The sequence below is a fragment of the Protobothrops mucrosquamatus genome, unplaced genomic scaffold (genome assembly GCF_001527695.2).
Source record: "Protobothrops mucrosquamatus isolate PMUCROS unplaced genomic scaffold, P.Mucros_1.0 scaffold_288, whole genome shotgun sequence".
Taxonomy (NCBI): Eukaryota; Metazoa; Chordata; class Lepidosauria; order Squamata; family Viperidae; genus Protobothrops; species Protobothrops mucrosquamatus.
Window position 1 is genome coordinate 56,613 of NW_015386364.1, and position 19,986 is coordinate 76,598.

The 19,986-nt window shown below is 41.3% G+C and overlaps 1 protein-coding gene across 1 annotated transcript in view; it reads right to left on the reverse strand.

The window, feature by feature from the left end:
• Nucleotides 1-723: 723 nt before the first annotated feature.
• Nucleotides 724-19,986, reverse strand: part of GEMIN8 (gem nuclear organelle associated protein 8) — a 112,886-nt gene continuing 93,623 nt past the window's right edge. The window contains exon 3 of the mRNA XM_015831915.1: nt 724-1,504. Within this exon, the coding sequence (XP_015687401.1) occupies nt 1,248-1,504 (257 nt within the window). The 3' untranslated portion in view covers nt 724-1,247. The remainder of the gene's footprint in view (nt 1,505-19,986) is intronic.

Below are 19,986 nucleotides of genomic sequence, written 5' to 3' on the forward strand. Positions count from 1 at the left end.
AAAACTTGAAAAAGAGATCATGGCACATGTTCTCAAAATGCAGTATGTACAGAACTTCTATTCTGAATGCAGAAATGGCTAAGATAAAATATAAGCTTCTTATTGACATAACTGCTAATTTTGAAAAGGCATAAATATACATTTTAAGGAAGATCTTTGAATGGAGATGTTGTACCAATTAGGAGCACTTGAATGGCAAGGATGCAAATATCTTATTTCAATTAATCAGATCTAGCACAGTATGTCTATGGAGGTACTGCTTCAGGGAAAGGAATATTCAAAGGAAATGTCTGAAAACCATAGGACTTCTAACATGTATATTCACATGAGACAGAAATATCAGTCAGTAAATTTATGTATGACTGCCTCTTTCTCAGTTAACAGGAATGTTAGCTTTGAACCACCTTTTTTAAAATGGATTTTTTAATTTCTATAGCTAAGACAAGAGAGAAAAGTCAGTAGCCATGTGGAGGGGAAATGCATGTGGCTTGATTAGAATTAAAACTTTGTTCCACTATATTCATGAAAATCACATGCACCCACATATAGCCCCTTTCCTTCCCCACCCCAACCCCAACCCCATGCCCATGTCTAGTTTATTTTTCTTCCTGATTAGTTAAATGCAACTTTGAAATAAACAAAAATGTGTATTTTAATCTGACTGGTGTTTTTTTTTTATTCTGTTAGTTCTGTGAAAGCAGACAATGCTTGCTTCTGACTTGAAACTCTACAGCCAAACTTTTCATTTTGGAAGAGAAACTCAAAAAGCCAAATTACAGTAATTTAAGATATTTTGTCTAACTAATACAGGTGCCTCCAAGAAAATAAATGGTTGCAAAAAATAGCTGCATTTAAAATCCTACAGCAAAACTAGTGTAGTACTAAAAACATTTTTTAAAAATGCTTTGAATTTTGATAGTTTTTAGTCTTTTTCCCTAGCCCAACTGAACAAAAATAAATGTTACTTCATTTCCTGCAAGGCTAACACATGCCAACATTAAATTAACTGAAATACCATTTAAAAGAGAATTTTCCGTATCCCCTGTACAAATGACCGATTCAGCTTTTCCTATTGAATTGGAATAGACTCTGGAAATTGGCAGACAAATTCAAAGTTGTACTGGAAAAGGGAAAGGAAAATTAAAAAGATCTTTTGCTGACTGTTGATCATTCCTTTAATTATACTGCTTGGTTGAACATCAGGATATACAGCTCTGAATCTCCAAAAAGGGAAAAAGGCGCATAGCTCAGAGTTTCAGAGAAATAATTGGCCAGTACTTGGGCTGTTTTGTATCACAATTCCTATCAAAGTTGAGTTGCATGATGGTCTCCATTGCTTGTATTTTGTTGGCACCTTTGCCATAGAGCTTTCTCATTTCAGCCATTCTTCTCTTGCCGGGCTTCTCAGCTGGGGGCTGCACTGACCGGCTTGTGGACAAGTGAAAGTCATGGTCAGCTTCCACATATATCTCTTGGTGTTCTGCCTCCAGCTGTTTCTGTTTCCCTATGTAAAAAAGAACACATTTTATGATTTTTTGAAAAAAAATTATGGGAATCCCAAATGATGCCAGGAATGAACAACTTAGGTATGTTGTCTAAAGATGTGTATACCTTTAAAACAAGAATTCTTGTTTGTATTTTAAACCCCTAAGCAGTCCACTATGAACTAAAGTATACTGTTACATAAAAGGGAACACTGCACCTATCTTACAAAAATGGCATTGATCATCAGCTCTTTTCTGGCCACAATTCATAGGACTTAAGTCACAAATCATTTGGATTTAAAAGACAGCCTTGTATTGTACCATCCTGCCCATTCTCCAATATCTGTGAACCCTTTTTGGCCTATGATGATCAATACATAGTGTTATATAAAACAGCGGTAATTACAGATAATCCCCGAGTTGCAAGTGTTCACTTAGCGCTCGTTCGAAGTTACATGATAAGCGACCCTAGTGTTTATGAGCAAGTCCTGAAATTACGAATGTTGCAGTACCATGGCAGTTGTTTGCCCTTACGAACAACTGCAGAGGCTCTGCAACATTCACCCTATTCCCCCCCCCACTCCTCACAATTGCTTCTCCCTCCCTTCCTGCCATGCTGGACTCACTTACCTTGCAAAGATCTATCTCCTCTCTGCCGCGGTTTCTTTGCCTTTGAGGGAGAGTTAATGGAAGCTCCTGAGTGCCGTAATATCATGTGAGTTCAGGCACCCATCATCTTTTGCAGAGAATGGATGCCTGAACTCTCACAAGATCACGGACCCCAGAAAATTTCATTCTCGGCACGAAAAGTGTTTGCGGTGCCTGTCTCCTGCTCCTCCTCCCCAACTCCTTTCTGCCACCACCGGAAAACATTTTGCCCAGATGGAGACCTGATGGAGACTGGAAGCTTCATCTGCATGCAAATGGAGCACTTGGAAATGAAGCAAATTGCTCCATTTCCAAGCACCTCATTTGCAGACGAAGCTTCCAGTCTCCATCAGTTCTCCGTCCAGGCAAAAATTGTTCTAGTGGTGGCGGAAAGGAGTTGGGGGCGAGGAGCAGGAAACAGGCACAGCAAACACTTTTTGTGCCCAGGAGCTTCCATTGACTCTCCTCTACCTCAAAGGCAAAGAAACAACGGCAGAGAAGAGGTAAGTGAGGTAAGTGAGTCCAGCACAGTAGGAAGGGAGGGGGAAGCATGAGGTATCTTAATGGGTCGGGGACGCCTTGGGGTCTGTTCCATCACTAGGCCCCCCATGGCCTTCTCCACCCTGAGATACCTCATGTGCACTTAATGAACTGTACATTTGATTAGTGAATGTGTGGGCGAAAGCAGGGAGTGATCTCATTCAAGGTACGAGATTCAGTCCTACAAATTCTTGAGTGACGAATGGAATAGGCAGGCTTCATTACATTCGTAACTTGAGTACTACTTGTATATATAAATGGGGGGGGGATGAGAGATAAAATAGTGCTTATTACAATTGTAGACCAGAATTCAAAATAATACATGTTGAACGTAGACAACAAACCAGAGTAAGAATGTTACAATTGTGGCAAATTCATTGTTCAAAAGTCAGAGTGTGTCTAATTTTACAGGAAATGTAACATATATTTAGTATACTTAGATATAGCCCCCGCTTTGCCATTGACTGACTTTGGACCAATATCAGAAGATTTTTGTGGGGATAATATTGACTGAATCTGGTGAGATACAAATAAAGGGAAGAGTGTAAAACATTCACAACCTTGAGCTAATTGATGACTGGATAAATACACATGTAATGATGCAATAATTATGTTGACTTTTATCTGTTTTTGTTCTAAATATCATCGCCTGCCCCTGAGCACTATAAATGCAATAAGTAGTTTAAGGCATAACAGTGTTAAGAAATTATAGTAGAAATAAAAAAAATATTGAGATGATGAACATAACAGAAGATTTAAAAAATACATTTTGCTGCAATGCTAAAAAAGTGGTAAACAAACCATTACAACAGCAATTCTTAAATTGAAAAAAGAATTGATATGTAGAGAGACATTAAATTTTTAATGTTCCATAAAGATGAAACCAATAGAGCTGAACCAGGGGTGTCAAACTGCTGGCCCACGGGCCAGATGTATTATAGCGAAACCGCGCCCACCCCATTGCCGGCAATGGCAAAAAAGTTGTGGTACGTTGCAACACGTCACATGATATTGCAAGTTTGACACCCCTGAGCTAAACTGTTTTCTAGCTGTGGTAGTAAAATAATACAAACAGGACAACATAAATTCAGTCAAATCACTGGTAATGAAGACAGATGACCTTAAAAAAAATTCTGCCCAAATTAAGTTAATTTTGTGATACAGCTGCTGATATGGTTTACAATCGGCTACTAAATTACACAGCTGACACCTGTATAGACATGATTGCGATTCAGACAGATGCATTGAGAAAGTTATTGCTTGAAAAACTTCACTTTATGATTAATACATTCAAATATTTAGACTTACACTCTCACAGAAATAGGTTGCATTAAATTTATTACCAGTTTTGAAAAAGCGAATAATTTGTTTACTGAATCTATGAACCCACTTTGAATGCTAATTTTAAAGGGTTGGTATTTAGATGATAATAATTATACTGAATATGCAACATCGATAATCATAATAAATGAAATACATATTTTGAAAAAAATCTTTAACATGTTTCTGGCATAACTTTAAAATATATTAAAAAATTAATGTCTTAAATCCTTATATATAAGTCCCTTACAAAACACCACTGTTTTACTGGTTTCTGGAATTTTGCCAAAAGCACATCTTTAAAAGAAATGGTCACATGTGCTGGCCTCTTTAAAAAACAGCTGTGTGAGCCTAAAGTCATACTGTACTAAAGTCATAAGTTCTTACTTATTGTTTCCAGCAGTAAAAAGAAAGATTATTATCTTCAAGGAGAACATTCTTTTAAAATTGAATTTTTATCCTTAAAATTGGAATAAAAACAACTGTTTTCCTTAAAGGAGCAGCACACTTTCAAAATATGTTATGGATAGTTAAGTGAATACACAACGCTAAAGCCTCTAAAAGTTCCAGGAACATGTAAAAGTCTTCAACTCTCCCAAAAAGAACCACACACATACAAGATCCATCGAGCCTTACTAGAAAGTTCCAAAGTTAGACGCTACCACGGGAAAAGTCCTGTGTTTTAACATGCATCTTTAACACACTTAACACACAAGCCACATGGAGTGGGAAAAGTGATTCAGGATTTCAAAATTAAGCACTTCAAACAATGAATGCTACCCCCCCAATCTCTACTTTCCATCCCATCAAGGAGACTGTTCTGGATTTAAACTGTTGCTAGAAAATGACGGTAGTTTGAATGTGAACAGCAACATAAAACTGAATCCTGACTAATTCAGTACAATTACCCAACAGCACTGACCTGGAATCAAGGTGTCACCTAGATGAGATATTATTGAAAATGAAGATGTAGAATTTGGGAGTTCTTGAATCTACTTGTTTAGAACTTAGCTATGAATATGCTCACTTTTGTGCAATGCAGCAAGGCAGGGTAAATCTGCCTACTAATATGGCAAAAGTAATGTATGCCTTCTGTAACACATGTAGCCTGCTATAATGTCCTTTATAGAGGCCTTTTGAACACCTTTAGAAAATTAAAATTTCTGGCTCAGCCTGGCTGCATACAGGAAATTCAACCTTGTTTCAACAGCTGCATGGCTTCCTAGTTGTTTCATTCCAATTTCAATTGTTGCTGATAATTAAGGCCTTGAATGATTTAGGTTCAGTCCACACCCTGTTCTCCCATTCAAATCTACTGGTTAGTAACATCTTCAAGGAAATCAGATTGTTGGAACAGCCCCAGAAAAAAAATTCATTTAGGCTGAGACTAGAACATTTTAGAGAACCAGATCTGGCTTTGGGACTGCTTTCCAAAGAACGCCATTTCATGAATGACGATTCAGAAAGCTATTTTGTATGCAGGTTCAGTTTAACATTTTAACCTGCCTGTTGCATTATTTTCACGTATATTTTTCATTCAGGTTATGACAGGATTTTTTAAAATGTTAACTCTGATTGCTTGCAAGCTATGATTATCAATATTATTAATTGATAAATTAACTCCTAGGGTGTATCTTATGTTTCCCATCTGCCTAACTACAGCATATAAAATAAAAATACCTGCAAAATGACATGTAAAGTGAATGGACCCTCCTCACATTTAAATAATGTATTGGGGTTGCATGTATTTGTTCCCCCCCCCCAATGTTTTGGAGTCCAAATCTCCCAAATCAAGTGCAATCTCAGTCTAGAAAAACTTGTGTAGTTCTGTCAATACAACCAATTCAGTACATTAGGTATTATCTAACTGTTTATTACTTGGATTGTTCAAGTCTATCTATTCCAATTCATCTGGGTTTGCTTCAGGAAATTAGTGTAATCTCCAGAGAAGATATTGCAAACATTATTCAGAACTCTGTAGGAGAAAAGAGTAGATGTATGGGCCAGAAAGTTCTCTTATGCTAGCAGACGTTCTTTTATCTACACAGATAACACTTGCATTCAGAATTAAGCATCTTGCCATATTATCCTTCAGAACAGCGATGGCGAACCTTTTAGAGACCGAGTGCCCAAACCGCAACCCAAAACCCACTTATGCATCATCGGGTGCCGGGTGGGTATGGCCCATTGGCTGGGTATGGCCAACTGAGTGGGCATGGCCCATTGGGTGGGCGTGGCTGTGGTGGTAATGGCAGACAGGGTGGGACTAAAAAGTTCAATCAATCAATTCCAACTTTGCAAGATCTTTTTTTTCCCCGCGAGAAGTTGAAATTGACTGATTGAACCTTTTTTTTTTTTTTTGCACACTGCGGCGGAGGCCTAAAGCGAACAGGTTTTATAAAACCCAGCTGAAGGCCTAGGACAGGGGCAACAGCGCGCGTGCCCACAGAGAGGGCTCTGAGTGCTGCCTCTGGCACCCGTGCCATAGGTTCGCCACCACTGCTTCAGAACATCTGCAATATATTTTATAGTGGAAAAAGAGATATTCTGTGCAGCTTACAAAACAAGTTATACTACATTCATGGAAAATAGATAAACAGTGCAATCAAGTATCATAGTTTTAGGACTCGTTCCTGGAGTAGAAGACCTCCAAGGTCCCTTCCAGCTCTATTCTATTCTATTCCTTTTCTAATTTGCAATGTTTATCATTAGCCCTGTCACCAATTTGCAAGGCTTCCCCTGAAGGAATCCAAAAAGCATGACACTGGTTCTCTAGGATTGTACTAGAAAGGGAAAAATCTCTTGGCTACTGTTCTTCTAGATTTTCATGCTAATACCTAAAAGAGAAAACAAATGTTAATGTCCCTATTTATTTAGCCTTCAAAACAGTCTTTGACTCCTGGTGACTATATTGACAATTCCCTGTGGTTTGTTTGACAATATTTTTGTAAGAGGTTTGCCATTGCCTCCTTCCCAGGTCTGAGATAGAGTGATTGACCCAGGGTCACCCAGCAGGTTGGGGGAATGGAATGGAATATTCTTTATTGGCCAAGTGTGATTTGTCTCTGGTGCATAATCTCTCAAGAAAGGCTAGAACTCACAATCTCCTAGTTTCTGGCCTGGTGCCTTTACTACTACATCAAACTGGCTCTCATCCCTCAATATGATGTTTATAACATATTTTTGGATGGTTAGACATTTTTTTATGTCAAGCCAAGTTCACTGTCTAACCAATGAAGGAGTAAAAATGCATAGTCTGTGTAATCCACGAAAGTCCTAAATTCTTAACATCCTCGCATAATAATCATAGCTTTTATACTTTTTTAAAGTTTATTCTTTATTATCTAATTACTTTACATTATTATTGTATCTGCATCTTTCCACTTTCTACTATATTTGCACATATTTCTTGCACAAATACTATTGCACATAAAAATAATCCTGCAAATTAGAATGTGAACATGTGGTTTTTTGTTCTTCTCTTTCTAGCAAAAACAATAGTTAGGGTTTTAGCTGGGAAAAGATGGGTTAACCATTTTCTTTCCTAAAGGAAAATTAAGCTGTATAAAATCTGAAAATATAAACAATTGTTTCAAGTTATGTTATTACCATTGTTTGAAGTAATTAATTCATATCATTAACTTTTAAAAAATAAATTATTATTAAATTTCCACAGGCAGTAATTATACAGGAAACTTGTGGGAGATCATTTGTACAAAATAAATAATAGAAAATGTGATATGCTATTTTTATAAACAATAGATATAACAATAGCAATACAATCATATCAGTGCATGGGAACAATCTTTCTTAACCCTGAAAATCTCAAACCTAGCAAAAACATTTTTAAAGTATGAAATGATCTTGAATGTTGTGTTTACATGCTAGAGCAAAAGATATACCTGGCAGTTAATAGCACTGAGTTAATTACTATAGCACATGTGACACCACTGTTGCATGAGTTATACTGGTTTAGTGTCCTTCCACTGCAATTCAAGATACACTGATGCCTTCCAGTGCAATACAAGTAATCCCTGAGTTACGAACGTTCATTTAGCGAATGTTCAAAGTTACGCCGTGAGCGCGCTCTAGTGTTTACGAACAAATCCCAAAATTACGATTGTTGCAGCACCAAGGCAGTCGTTCATCCTTACGAATGACCGCAGAGGCACTGCAAAATTTGCCCTGCCTATTCCCCCTCACTGCCGGGTTTCCATAGGCACCAGGGCTGTGGATACTCACCTTGCAAAGATCTAGAGAGCCTTTGGTTTCTTGGCCTGTTTTGGTGCTTCAGGCCTTTGGTGCGTTCGCAGAGAATAAAGGCCTAAAGTATCGCAAGATCACATGAGATCAGTAGTGCGAGATCTCATGTTACTGATTTTGCGTGATCTCCCGGTACTCTATTCTCTGTAAACGGACACCTGGACAAGATCTTTGGCAAAAGGCTTTGCAAATGGAGGGAAGGCCTGAAACATTGAAGCCTTCCCTCTGTTTGCAAAGCCTTTTGCTATCTTTGCAAAAAGACTTTGCTGCCGAGAACAGAGGCTGGCAGGTATGTGCACATCCCTCAAGGCTTTGCTGCCGAGAATGGAGGCCCGGAGGGACATGCCCGCCTCTCTGGGACTGTTTTCATCGGCAAAGAGCTAGAGGACGCCTTTGCTGACAAGAATGGAGACCCAGAGGGACACATGCTTCCCTCTGGGCCTCCGTTTATGGCAGCAGAGGCCTTTCCTCAAGGCCTTTGCCGACAAGAATGGAGGCCCGGAGAGGTACACCTGCCTCTCTGGGGCTCCGTTTTTGTCAGTAAAGTGCTTGAGGATACCTTTGCTGACAAGAACGGAGGCCCAGAGGGATGTGCCCGCCTCTCCAGGGCTCTGTTTTCATTGGCAAAGTGCTTGAGGATGCTTTGCTGACAAGAGCAGAGGCCAGGAGGGACACGCCCACCTCTATGGGCTCCGTTTTCTTTGGCAAAGTGCTTGAGGATGCCTTTGTCAATGAGAACAGTGGCCGAGAGGGATGCGCCCGCCTCTCTGGGGCTGTTTTCATTGGCAAAGAGCTTGAGGACGTATTTGCTGAGGAGAACGGAGGCTGAGATGGACATGTCTGCCTCCCTAGGGCTCCGTTTTTGTCAGCAAAGTACTTGCATAATGCCTTTGCTGATGAGAATGGAGGCCTGGAGGGACATGCGTGCCTCTCTGGGCCTCCATTTTTGTTGGCAAAGTGCTTGAGGAGGGCTGTGCTGATGAGAATGGAGGCCTGGAGAGGTGGGCGTGTTCCTCTGGAGCTCCGTTCTCATTGGCAAAGGCCTCCTCAAGCACTTTGCCAACAAAAATGGAGTCCCAGAAGGGAGCGCACCTCCCTTCGGGCTTCCATTCTCATTGGCAAAGGCCTCTTCAAGCCCTATGGAGCTCTTTAAAGCGGCATCCCAGAAGTGACAAGTAGCCCGGTGAGTCAGAGAAGTCAAGCAGGACACGTTCATCCTGCTCTCCCTCTGCTCTCCCTGCTTGCCGGGAGCAGGCAAAGAGAGAGAGAGGCTGGAGGAGACAGATCTTCACAAGGTAAGTGACCTGGCGTGGGAGGATAGGGGGGAAGAAATTGTGAGGACCCTGGGGGAAGGAGAATGAGGTATTTCAGTGTTGGGAGTGGCCTTGGGTGATCTGAAGCAGGTGGCCTGTTCCATCACTAGGCTCCCCCATGGCCTTCCCCACCCTGAGATACCTCATGTTTACTTAACGACCTGCGCATTCCATTAGCAAATGTGTGGGCAAAAGGCCGGAGTGTACACGATTCACTCCTATGAATCCTCGAGTTACAAATGGAAATGGGCAGGTTCCATTCCATTCATAACTCAAGGACTACCTGGAAAAGGTTACCTTTAAAGTATTTTATGGCTTGGGACCACAGGACTCTACAAATATCTTGATTTCTCCTAACCAGGAGGGGCATGCTCCGGGTCCCATCACCTATTGACTGATGGGGCCCAGAAAGCATGTTCTGCCATGGTGCTTGCCCTTTGGGACATCACTCTGAGATCAGACCTGGTGTTGGATCCATCAGCTTTGGCTTGGCACCCTGCCAGTATTCTGTCATCAATTGGGGAAGGGAGTGGACAACAAATAGGAAGTCCCTTGTACCCAATAAGACTAAGTCTGAGATAGCCACGCCTCCTGCCTGGCCGCACATGCCCAGTTCCGACGGAGGCGAAGCAACAGACAAAGTCAGGCGTGTTGTTCTCCAGACCTCTATCACCGTGCCCATGAACCCATGAAAGAAAAAAGGGGCGGGGGTGGATTATCCATCATCATGCTGAGAAATGGCATTCAGGTAAGACCAACGCCCCTTCTCCAGCATGAGGGATGGATAATCCACTTGATTGGGACATACCAAAGCTCGCCTGTCCCTAGGGAGGGATTGTATGAGGATGTCGTCCAGATAACACTGGATCCGTATGGACTCCAGTCTGAGGTGAGCTGCCAGGACCGATAGAATCTTTGTGAATACCCTCGGGGCGGATGAAAGGCCAAACGGAAGTGCCCTGTATTGATAATGATAAGATCCGTAACAGAATACCTTTATGATGGTATATTGGAAGGGGGGAAATTGACAGTTGAGGAAGAACAGAGCTTCTTGGAATCCAGTTTGTGTTGGCACACTTCAAGGCTGTTTGCCATGAGTGTGAAATTTCACCAGTCAAAACACCCCCGTTTCCTATAACATCTTGGTGGTGCTGGATTGGTTGTGTACGATGGACTCTGGGGGGAGCGCTAGGGTAAACCAGGGGTTTTAGTTCTGCTTTGCGTGCAGGAATTTTAGATTCCTCTTGACTTTACTGCATCTCTTAGTAAAAGTACATTTTCACTTCAATCAAATGGAGTCAAAAGTTTTACTTGCCTAAGGGATCAGCCTGGTTTTGTGTCTGGTCCCTGGGTGTGTCATAGGGCATGATTCTTGGCTTTTTGATGGCTGTTTCTAGGGCTGTTTCTAGGGTACTGTCAAAACTGACTCGGCTTCATCATTGCCTGCACCTGATTTCGGCTCACAGTTTCTCAAACAGAAATGGGAGGGGAGTTGGTAAATTCCTAGGGAGGGGGAGGGCTACGGAATGTATGAAAGCCTTCTGCTGCCTGAGAAAAGTTACCCACTAAGGTCAAGTACCAAGAACTATTCAAATGGCGCATAACCGTTTTCCCAAAATAAAGGAACTGCATGTAATTAGTGGACAATGAACTATGGGTGGCCCAGGGAAGAAAAGGGGTTTTTACCTGTTTTGGTGGGAAAACCTCAGAACTGACTTTGCTCTACCTAGATGGACCTTTCAATAAAGTTTTACTCTTGGTGAACTCTTTGAAGGAGGAGTTCCTTTTTTAGAATGTGCCAACTGGAACAGTTGACATTAAGTCAGTTCTCACAGTAGTGTCTATCTGTACTCCACCAGGAAGTCAGTAACCCTGAGATGTCGGCGATAGAGAAGGAATTGGAGGAGAAGAGGCCGGGGAACCCTCAGCTCAAGGAGCCCTGGTGGTGTTGCAGATTGGGGCAGGTACGCAACCAGTTGGTGTGCATCCCTAACAGACAGCCAAAAAACCCAAGCCTCAGCCAGCAAGCTTAAGGAAGCAACTGAGAGATGCCCTATACCAGGGGTCAAAGACCCACTGGGCAGCGAACATGGGGAAGGCGCCGGAAGCTGAGGACCCCTAGACCCAGGGAAGCTGTTTGTAATACAGGCCAATGCCAGCGATATAGCAATAGGGGCAGTCCTACTCCAAAAAAATGGCAAAGGAGAATTACAACCTTGTGCCTACATGTCTTGCAAGTTGTCCGATACTGAAAGCTGCTGGCTATCTGGGAAAAGGAAGCTTACGTGGTCTGGTGGGCTCTCATGACATGGAGACAGTTCCTAGAAGGTAGTAAGATCCCGTTCGAGATCTGGATGGATCATAAGAACCTAGAAGTGCTAAAGACCCCCTGGAAACTATCCTCTAAGCAGGTCTGGTAGTCTCAATACTTTAACTGGTTCAATTTCACCCTACAATATCTGCCAGAAGGGAAAAACTTCCTTGCAGATGCCCTCTCTCGCATGCTGCAGTAAAATAGTGACTGAGAGGCAGTAGTGACTTCTATCATCCCATCCAGACAGCACGCAGCACTGGCCCTCACTCGACAGCAAACAGCCCAATACTTAGCATAGCCCTTGAAAGATGGCCTGGCAAGAGATATATGGTTCTAGCAGCACAAAGATGACCTGTCCCTAAAGGAGTGGTTGGCATGGAAGGGAATGAAATTATATGTCCCAGCCAGTTAATGGATCTGGATTTTACAGAGGAGTCAAGACACAAAGGCAGCAGGACATTTTGGGTTAGTAAAAACTCTTCATTTAGTGAAGAGGCAGTTCTGGTGGCCAAAGATGTAAAAGGACATAGAGGCTTACATAGTCAGCTGTCCTGAGTGTGCCCCCCAATCTATTGCAGCCAGTGACCAATCTGATGAAGCCCTGGGAAGAGATCTCTATGGACTTTATTGTGGACTTGACAGAAAGCATGAGGAACACTGTAATCTGGACTTGTTCTTCAAACAGGCACACTTTGTAGCATCTCTGGCAAAGATGTTTGTGTACCATACCTATTGACTGCATGGAGTCCCAAAATGCATCATTTTGGACTGAGGGGTGCAGTTCACATCAAACTTTTGGCAGGAATTCCTCAAACTGATTGGCTCCTCATAGGACCTTAGCTCCACCTATCATCCTAGTACCAATGGAGCTTTACGAACAATCGAACTCAGTTTTGGAGTAGTACTTGAGGTGTTATGTTAATTACCAATAGTCCAACTGGGCTGAGCTTCTGCCTTTTGCTGAAGTAGTACACAATAACTCTGTTTATAGTAGAACAGGATTTACCCCTTTCCGGGTAGCTAGTGGAATAGAGTTTCCACCCATGCCAGAAATCCCACAGGGACAACCCTCCTTGGCATCATTGGCTGAATGGATGGAAACATTAAAGGAAAAGTGGGTGGTAGTGCACAGAGCATTGCAGAAAGCTAGAGAGATGAAAAAGAGTCAGACAGATAGAAGAGGGGGAGTTCAAAGTGGGGTATAAAGTATACCTGTCTACCAGGTTCCTCAACCTGAGACAATCAGATAAAAAGTTGGGTCCCAACTACATAGGCCCCTTCCAGATTACCCAGATCATAAATCTGATTACTGTAGAACTGCAGCTGCCAAAAAGATGAGTGCACCCAGTGTTTCACTGCAGATGGTTAAAGCCTTTCCGTAGCTCAGAATTAAGGCCTGCTATGGATGTGCCTCCCCCTCCCATCATGGTCAAAGGAGAGGACCACTATGAAATCAAGGAGATTCTCAATTTTCTGTACCATAGGGGGAAACTGCAATATTTGGTATTGTGGAGGGGCTATCCTTTAGCCAATGCAGTGAGCAGATTCCATGCCGAACATCCAGGTCGGCCCCAATAAGGAAAATCTTGGAAAAGTACAATGTTTAATGTTATGTGCACCTTTATGTTTATTTTCTAGGGTTATCATTCCTCAGGAGGGTTGGCATGTAAAAAACTTCATAGTTGCCTGCACCTGATTTTGGTTCATAGTTTGCCAAACAGAAATGGGAGAGGGGTTGGTAAATTCCTAGGAAGGGGAGAGGGCTAAGGAAGGCATAAGAACCTTCTGCTGCCTGAGAAGAGTTACTGACCAAGGTCAAGTTCCAAGAACTATTCAAATGGCGCATAACTGTTTTCCCAAAATAAAGGAACTGCATGTAATTAGTGGACAATGAACTATGGGTGGCCCAGGGAAGAAAAGGGTTTTTTATCTGTTTTGGTGGGAAAACCTCAGAACTGACTTTGTTCTACCCAGATGGACCTTTCAATAAAGTTTTACTCTTGGTGAACTCTTTGAAGGAGGAGTTCCTTTTTTAGAATGTGCCAACTGGAACAGTTGACATTAAGTCAGTTCTCACAGTAGTGCATATCTGGACCCCACCAGGACATCAATAACCCTGAGATGTCAATGATATAGGAGGAATTGGAGGAGAAGAAGCCAGGGGAACCCTCAGCTCGAGCCCCAGCAGTGTTGCAGACCAGGGGAGGAACGCAACCAGTGGGCGTGCGTCCCAAAACAGAGAGCCGAAAAGCCAAACCTGCAGCCAGTGAGCTTAGGGGAGCGAATGAGAGATGCCCCATAGCAGAGACTGAAGACCCCCTGGGCAGTGAACATGGGGAAAGCGGTGAAAGTTGAGGGCCCCCTCAGGAGTCAACATAATCCGAGGGAGCAAGTGGAAGGTGAGACGATTGGTTGAGGGGGACGAGCCGACTGAGTGGAAGCTTCCAGTTGCTGCCCACAGCCCATCGATGGAACAGCTGGGGGAGAAATTTGGCGGATTAGAGTTCAAAGGAGCACACACTAATCAAAAACTTTTCTCTTCAGGCATAGGGAGGTTGTTCTTGAAAATTATGCTTAGCTTGCTGAATGCCTGCCAACCACATTTAACACGCCATTCAATTTCCCTTATTGTATCACTTTCCATTGAGATCCACTGGCCAAGGTATATGTAGTGGTTTACTATGTCTAGTTCTTCTCCAGATATAATTTTTTTCTTTTTTTGATGATGGCTCTTTTTCTGGTTTATTTTTAAGTCAAATAGTTCTCCTGCTTTGTGCACCTCTTGTGCGTGTCTTTGTCACTCTTCTGGGCCTTGTGAGAAGAGAAACACATCATCTGCAAATCTTAAGCGATTTAAATAGGTTCGTGTGCCACAAGATTTGAACCTAACTTCACTGACAGCACTGATAAAGTCAGTAACGCATTAAGGTTACTATTCTACTTACTTGATTTTCCTTCATATAGTTTGGATAATCATTAGGATAACTCATCAATATATTAAACTAGAGTGGTATGGTGGCCTAGTGATGAAGATGCTCACCTCCCACTTGAAGCTTGAGAGTTCAATCCTAGGTAGTGGCAGATGTTTCTCTCCTAGGCACAAAGAAAAAAATATCTGCTGTGAACTCCACATGACATTAGGAAAAACATCATGCCAATAAATGCTCCGTTCCATTCAGTCACCCTGATTCCACCCGGAATTAAGGGATTACAAGGTCGTAAAAAGAGATTTTTAAAAATCAATATATTAAACTAGATGAGCAAAATAGGACACTTTTAACATACATTTTCTAATTTGGGCAAACCCCACATTTTGTTGCATTTTAAATTGTAATGTTAATAACTAGTACATTACAGTTTTAATTTAAGTTTACAAGGAAGTTACTGATTTCCCCGTATAAAACTGGATACTGTGTGGGATTTTAAAAGAATCTTTTCAATGTTTCAGTATACATAAGCTGAAGAATATTTCCATCCAACATTCCATTTGTGGTACTAGGATAAACAAAGGAGAACAGGGCAAGTATAACATACTGCCTCTGTAACCCCAGAAATAAAAGTTTCCAAAAGTTAAACAACTATTTGGTTATCAAGTTAGCTTTTTTAAAAAAAGCAACTATGCTACAGCCAGGAATAGAACCTCCAGCTGTCTAGCAGCTGTCTGAGTAACTACTGGTATCCACACAAAGGGATAATATAAATTTCACTGATAGACATAAAGCTTGTCTCTAATTTTTTTTTTTTTAAAAATAAAATTGTTTCTATGCTTCTTGGCAACAAGCCTGTCAGTTTTGCAAGGGGCCCCTTGAGAGGGTATAATTTGAGACCGTTCAGTAACATTTACCTCCTATCACTTTCTTCTAGGTATCCTTCATATTTTTAAAATTTCAAATTATTTGTATCTAGAGATCTGTATGCAATTCATAACTTTTAGATTAAAAATATCAACCCATTAATTAAAGCTGCCAGATTAAATCAACTGCACCTAAACTCTTGCTAGTTTTAGACGACTGGAGTCTGTTAGTCATCTACACAGCCACAGATCATGAAGCAAAGGCCTCTGATCCCTAAAGATTTATTTTGATTGAATACTGACTTTGTCTCCTGCTATCTTTATTATGCTTTTTGATTGTTACGACTAAACTCAGAAAACTGAGCTACTATCAGCAAAACTCAGGGTTTCTCCCGACACCATTTAGCCATTTGGTGGCTAGAGACAAAGCAACTTCCTAAAGTTTGCGGTTAATAATGCTTTACAAAGTATTGTAAAAATGCTTGATAACAGCTTGATCTGTTAGATTTATGCACATAAAGCTATTTATAAGGGTACACAGATGCACGCACGCACACACACATATTTCTGACAACAGTGTGGTTTAGGTTGGCCCCAATCACATAGTAATTGAAAGTGGACTTAAATCTGTGTCTCCTATATCATGGTTTATGATCTCTGTGCCCTACATTCCTATTCTCATTTTATCTTTTTACATACAACCAAAGAATTCTACTTTTGTTTTTGTTTCTTGTCAAATGAGATTGGGTTTGTTGTTAGTTATTATGAGTTAGTTTTAAAATAGTTTATTTGATGCTAACTTTAACGTATGTAAACCAATTCATTTATCAAATTTGCATGTTGTTTGCATACTTGATGATACAAAGATACAAATAAAAATCTTTTTAATTCTTCTTTGGCTATGTGGAAAATTCTTGGAAAAGGATTAACTTGAGGTATACACAGATGCTCTTAGAAAGGGAATGCATGTAGTGAGCTGAGATTAGGAGCACTCTCTTAAAGGGAGTGCTCCTAATCTCAGCTTGTTACCTGTATAAAAGACACCTGTCCACAGAAGCAATCAATTAATCAGATTCCAAACTCTCCACCATGGCCAAGACCAAAGAGCTGTCCAAAGATGTCAGGGACAAGATTGTAGACCTACAGAAGGCTGGAGTGGGCTACAAGACTATCACCAAGCAGCTTGGTGAGAAGGTGACAACAGCTGGTGTGATTATTCGCAAATGGAAGAAACACAAAATAACTGTCAATCTCCCTTGGTCTGGGGCTCCATGCAAGATCTCACCTCATGGAGTTTCAATGATCATGAGAATGATGAGGAATCAGCCCAGAACTACGGGATGATCTTGTCAATGATCTCAAGGCAGCTGGGACCAAAATCCTCTTCACAACCTGTTTTCCTTGTTACCTTCTGGGAGGAGGCTTCATGGTATCCGAAGCAGAACATCCAGATTCAGCCATAGTTTCATTCCATACAGCATTAACCTTGTGAACTCTCAAGCTTCCTCATTCGGTTATATATTTAAGATGAACAGTTTTTAATATTTATTTGTTATGTATATGTAGGGGTGTGAGTCTATACATATGTTGTATATAGTATGTTTAGGTGTGTGTCATGTATGTGTTCACGTTGAGAGCGGGCAACTAAATTTCATTTTTGATGTGTGCTGTTGTGCCCACAGTAAAAAATGTCAATAAAGATTATCTTATCTTATCTTATCATCTTATCTTATCTATCTTATCTTATCTGGGACAAAGTCACCAAGAAAACAATTGATAACACACTATGCTGTGAAGGACTGAAATCCTGCAGCGCCCGCAAGGTCCCCCTGCTCAAGAAAGCACATGTACAGGCCATCTGAAGTTTGCCAGTGAACATCTGAATGATTCAGAGGAGAACTGGGTGAAAGTGTTGTGGTCAGATGAGACTAAAATAGAGCTCTTTGGCATCAACTCAACTCGCCATGTTTGCAGGAGGAGGAATGCTGCCTATGACCCCAAGAACACCATCCCCACCATCAAACATGAAGGTGGAAACATTATGCTTTGGGGGTGTTTTTCTGCTAAGTGGACAGGACAACTTCACCACATCAAAGGGACGATGGACGGGGCCATGTACCGTTACATCTTGGGTGAGAACTTCCTTCCCTCAGCCAGGGCATGAAAATGGGTCGTGGATGGGTATTCTAGCATGACAATGACCAAACACAAAGCCAAGGCAACAAAGGAGTGGCTCAAGAAGAAGCACATTAAGGTCCTGAAGTGGCCTAGCCAGTCTCCAGACCTTAATCCCATAGAAAATCTGTCGAGGGAGCTGACGGTTCGAGCTGCCAAACGTCAGCCTTGAAGCCTTAATGACTTGGAGAGGATCTGCAAAGAGGGGTGGGACAAAATCCCTCCTGATATGTGTGCAAACCTGGTGGCCAACTACAAGAAACGTCTGACTCTGTGATTGCCAACAAGGATTTTGCCACCAAGTCATGTTTTGTGAAGTGGTCAAATACTTATTTCACTCATTAAAATGCAAAGCAACTTAAAACTTTTTTGAAATGCATTTTTCTGGATTTTTTTGTTGTTATTCTGTCTCTCACTGTTAAAATAAATCTACCATTACAATTATAGACTGATTGTTTCTTTGTCAATGGGCAAACGTACAAAATCAGCAGGGGATCAAATAATTTTTTCCTCACTGTACAAAAAAAACCCATAATATCTTTGCTAGGCAAATCTGCATGTTAAATGCCATAAAACCACTTAATCGCTTAAGAACTTAATCCACTGACTGAATTCTCATCCCAAAATCTAGAATTTTCATTTTATGCTAGTATAAGAGATTTGAATCTAAAAAGATGGGAAAAAATGTCCTCTAAAATGTTTTTCATGAAATTAAGGCCATGTGCAGGAAAAATTAATACTAGTTCAGTTAATACTTTATTGGCTTATGGGTGTCAGATACAGATAAATCTTGATTTAACAAATCAGTGGTGGGGAGAAGATGTCTATTAATCCTATTATCTGTTCAAACAGAGATTGTATCATTCACAGCAACGTCATTACACGAATCAAAAATCTTTTGCACCAAATATCACTTGCATAATGATTTCCTTATGCAAATTATAGCATGTGTCATTTGATGCTATTTACATAATTATATCATTACAGAAGTGATGTAAAATTACATAAATACAACAGGAATTTTATCCAATCTGAATTCTGCTGCATCATGGTCTACTAATTCAGGGTATAAAATGTTGGTACACTAACTGTCATAAGATCAGATTCAGATAGCCTTTAACTACTTAATGCCTCCTGTTATGCAATATACTTAATCTTTCTTATATTATAAAAAATGATTTTACCTATGGAATAAAACATACACATAACTTATAGAATCATAGGGTTGGAAGGGACCTTCAAAGTCCCCTAGTCCAAGTCCCTGCTAGAGTAGGAGACCTTATACGACTTCACAAGGGTATATGGGAGATAAATTTGACCTTGAATTTGCAAGACATTATTGAATCCCAAATTCTTAGCACAGGGCACAAGATGCAGTAAAAGATGGTTTTTATTCTATTCTGCTTTCTGGATGGTATTCCATTTCAGCACCATCAGATAGCAAAATAAATGCCTCATCTCTCTCCTTCTCACAATCCCCTTCTTCTGGGCCAGGTTTGGAACTAGGCTATAATTAACAAAAGAGCAAGATTTTGTAATAAATGTTGGTTCATTTTAACAGCTGTGGAGACCTGTGATTCTCTAGTTCAGTGGTTCTCAACCTGTGGGTCGGGACCCCATTTGGGGTCGATCGACCATTTCATGGGGGTCGCCAAGCAAGGCTGTCTGCCATTTTTTTTGTCCGCCATTTTTCCCCCCTTTTCTGGCGGGTGCCTTACCTCCCTTGGGCTGGGCCAGCTGGTGGTCGGCCTGCTCCGTCTCTGCCGCTTGCCAGCTATGCCTCGGCCAGCGCAGGGGGCGGAACCACGCATGCGCGGCGCTCCCAGGCAGGGAAAGTCCTCGACTTACGACCGGTTGGGTAGTCCTCGACTTACGACCGGTTTAGTCCTCGACTTACGACCGGTTTAGTCCTCGACTTATGACCGGTTGGGGTCGCGGCATTAAAAAGGTTGAGAACCACTGCTCTAGTTGATGCTGAACTGCAACTGCAATCACTGCCTATCAAACATGTTGTTCAGGCTTACAGAACTGGAGTTCAGTAGTATAAGGTCTTAAAGATACTGAGTTTGGGACTTGCCATTCTGAAGATGTTGTAACATAAACTAAAGCCTTGGGTGAAGATAAATTAAGAGTACA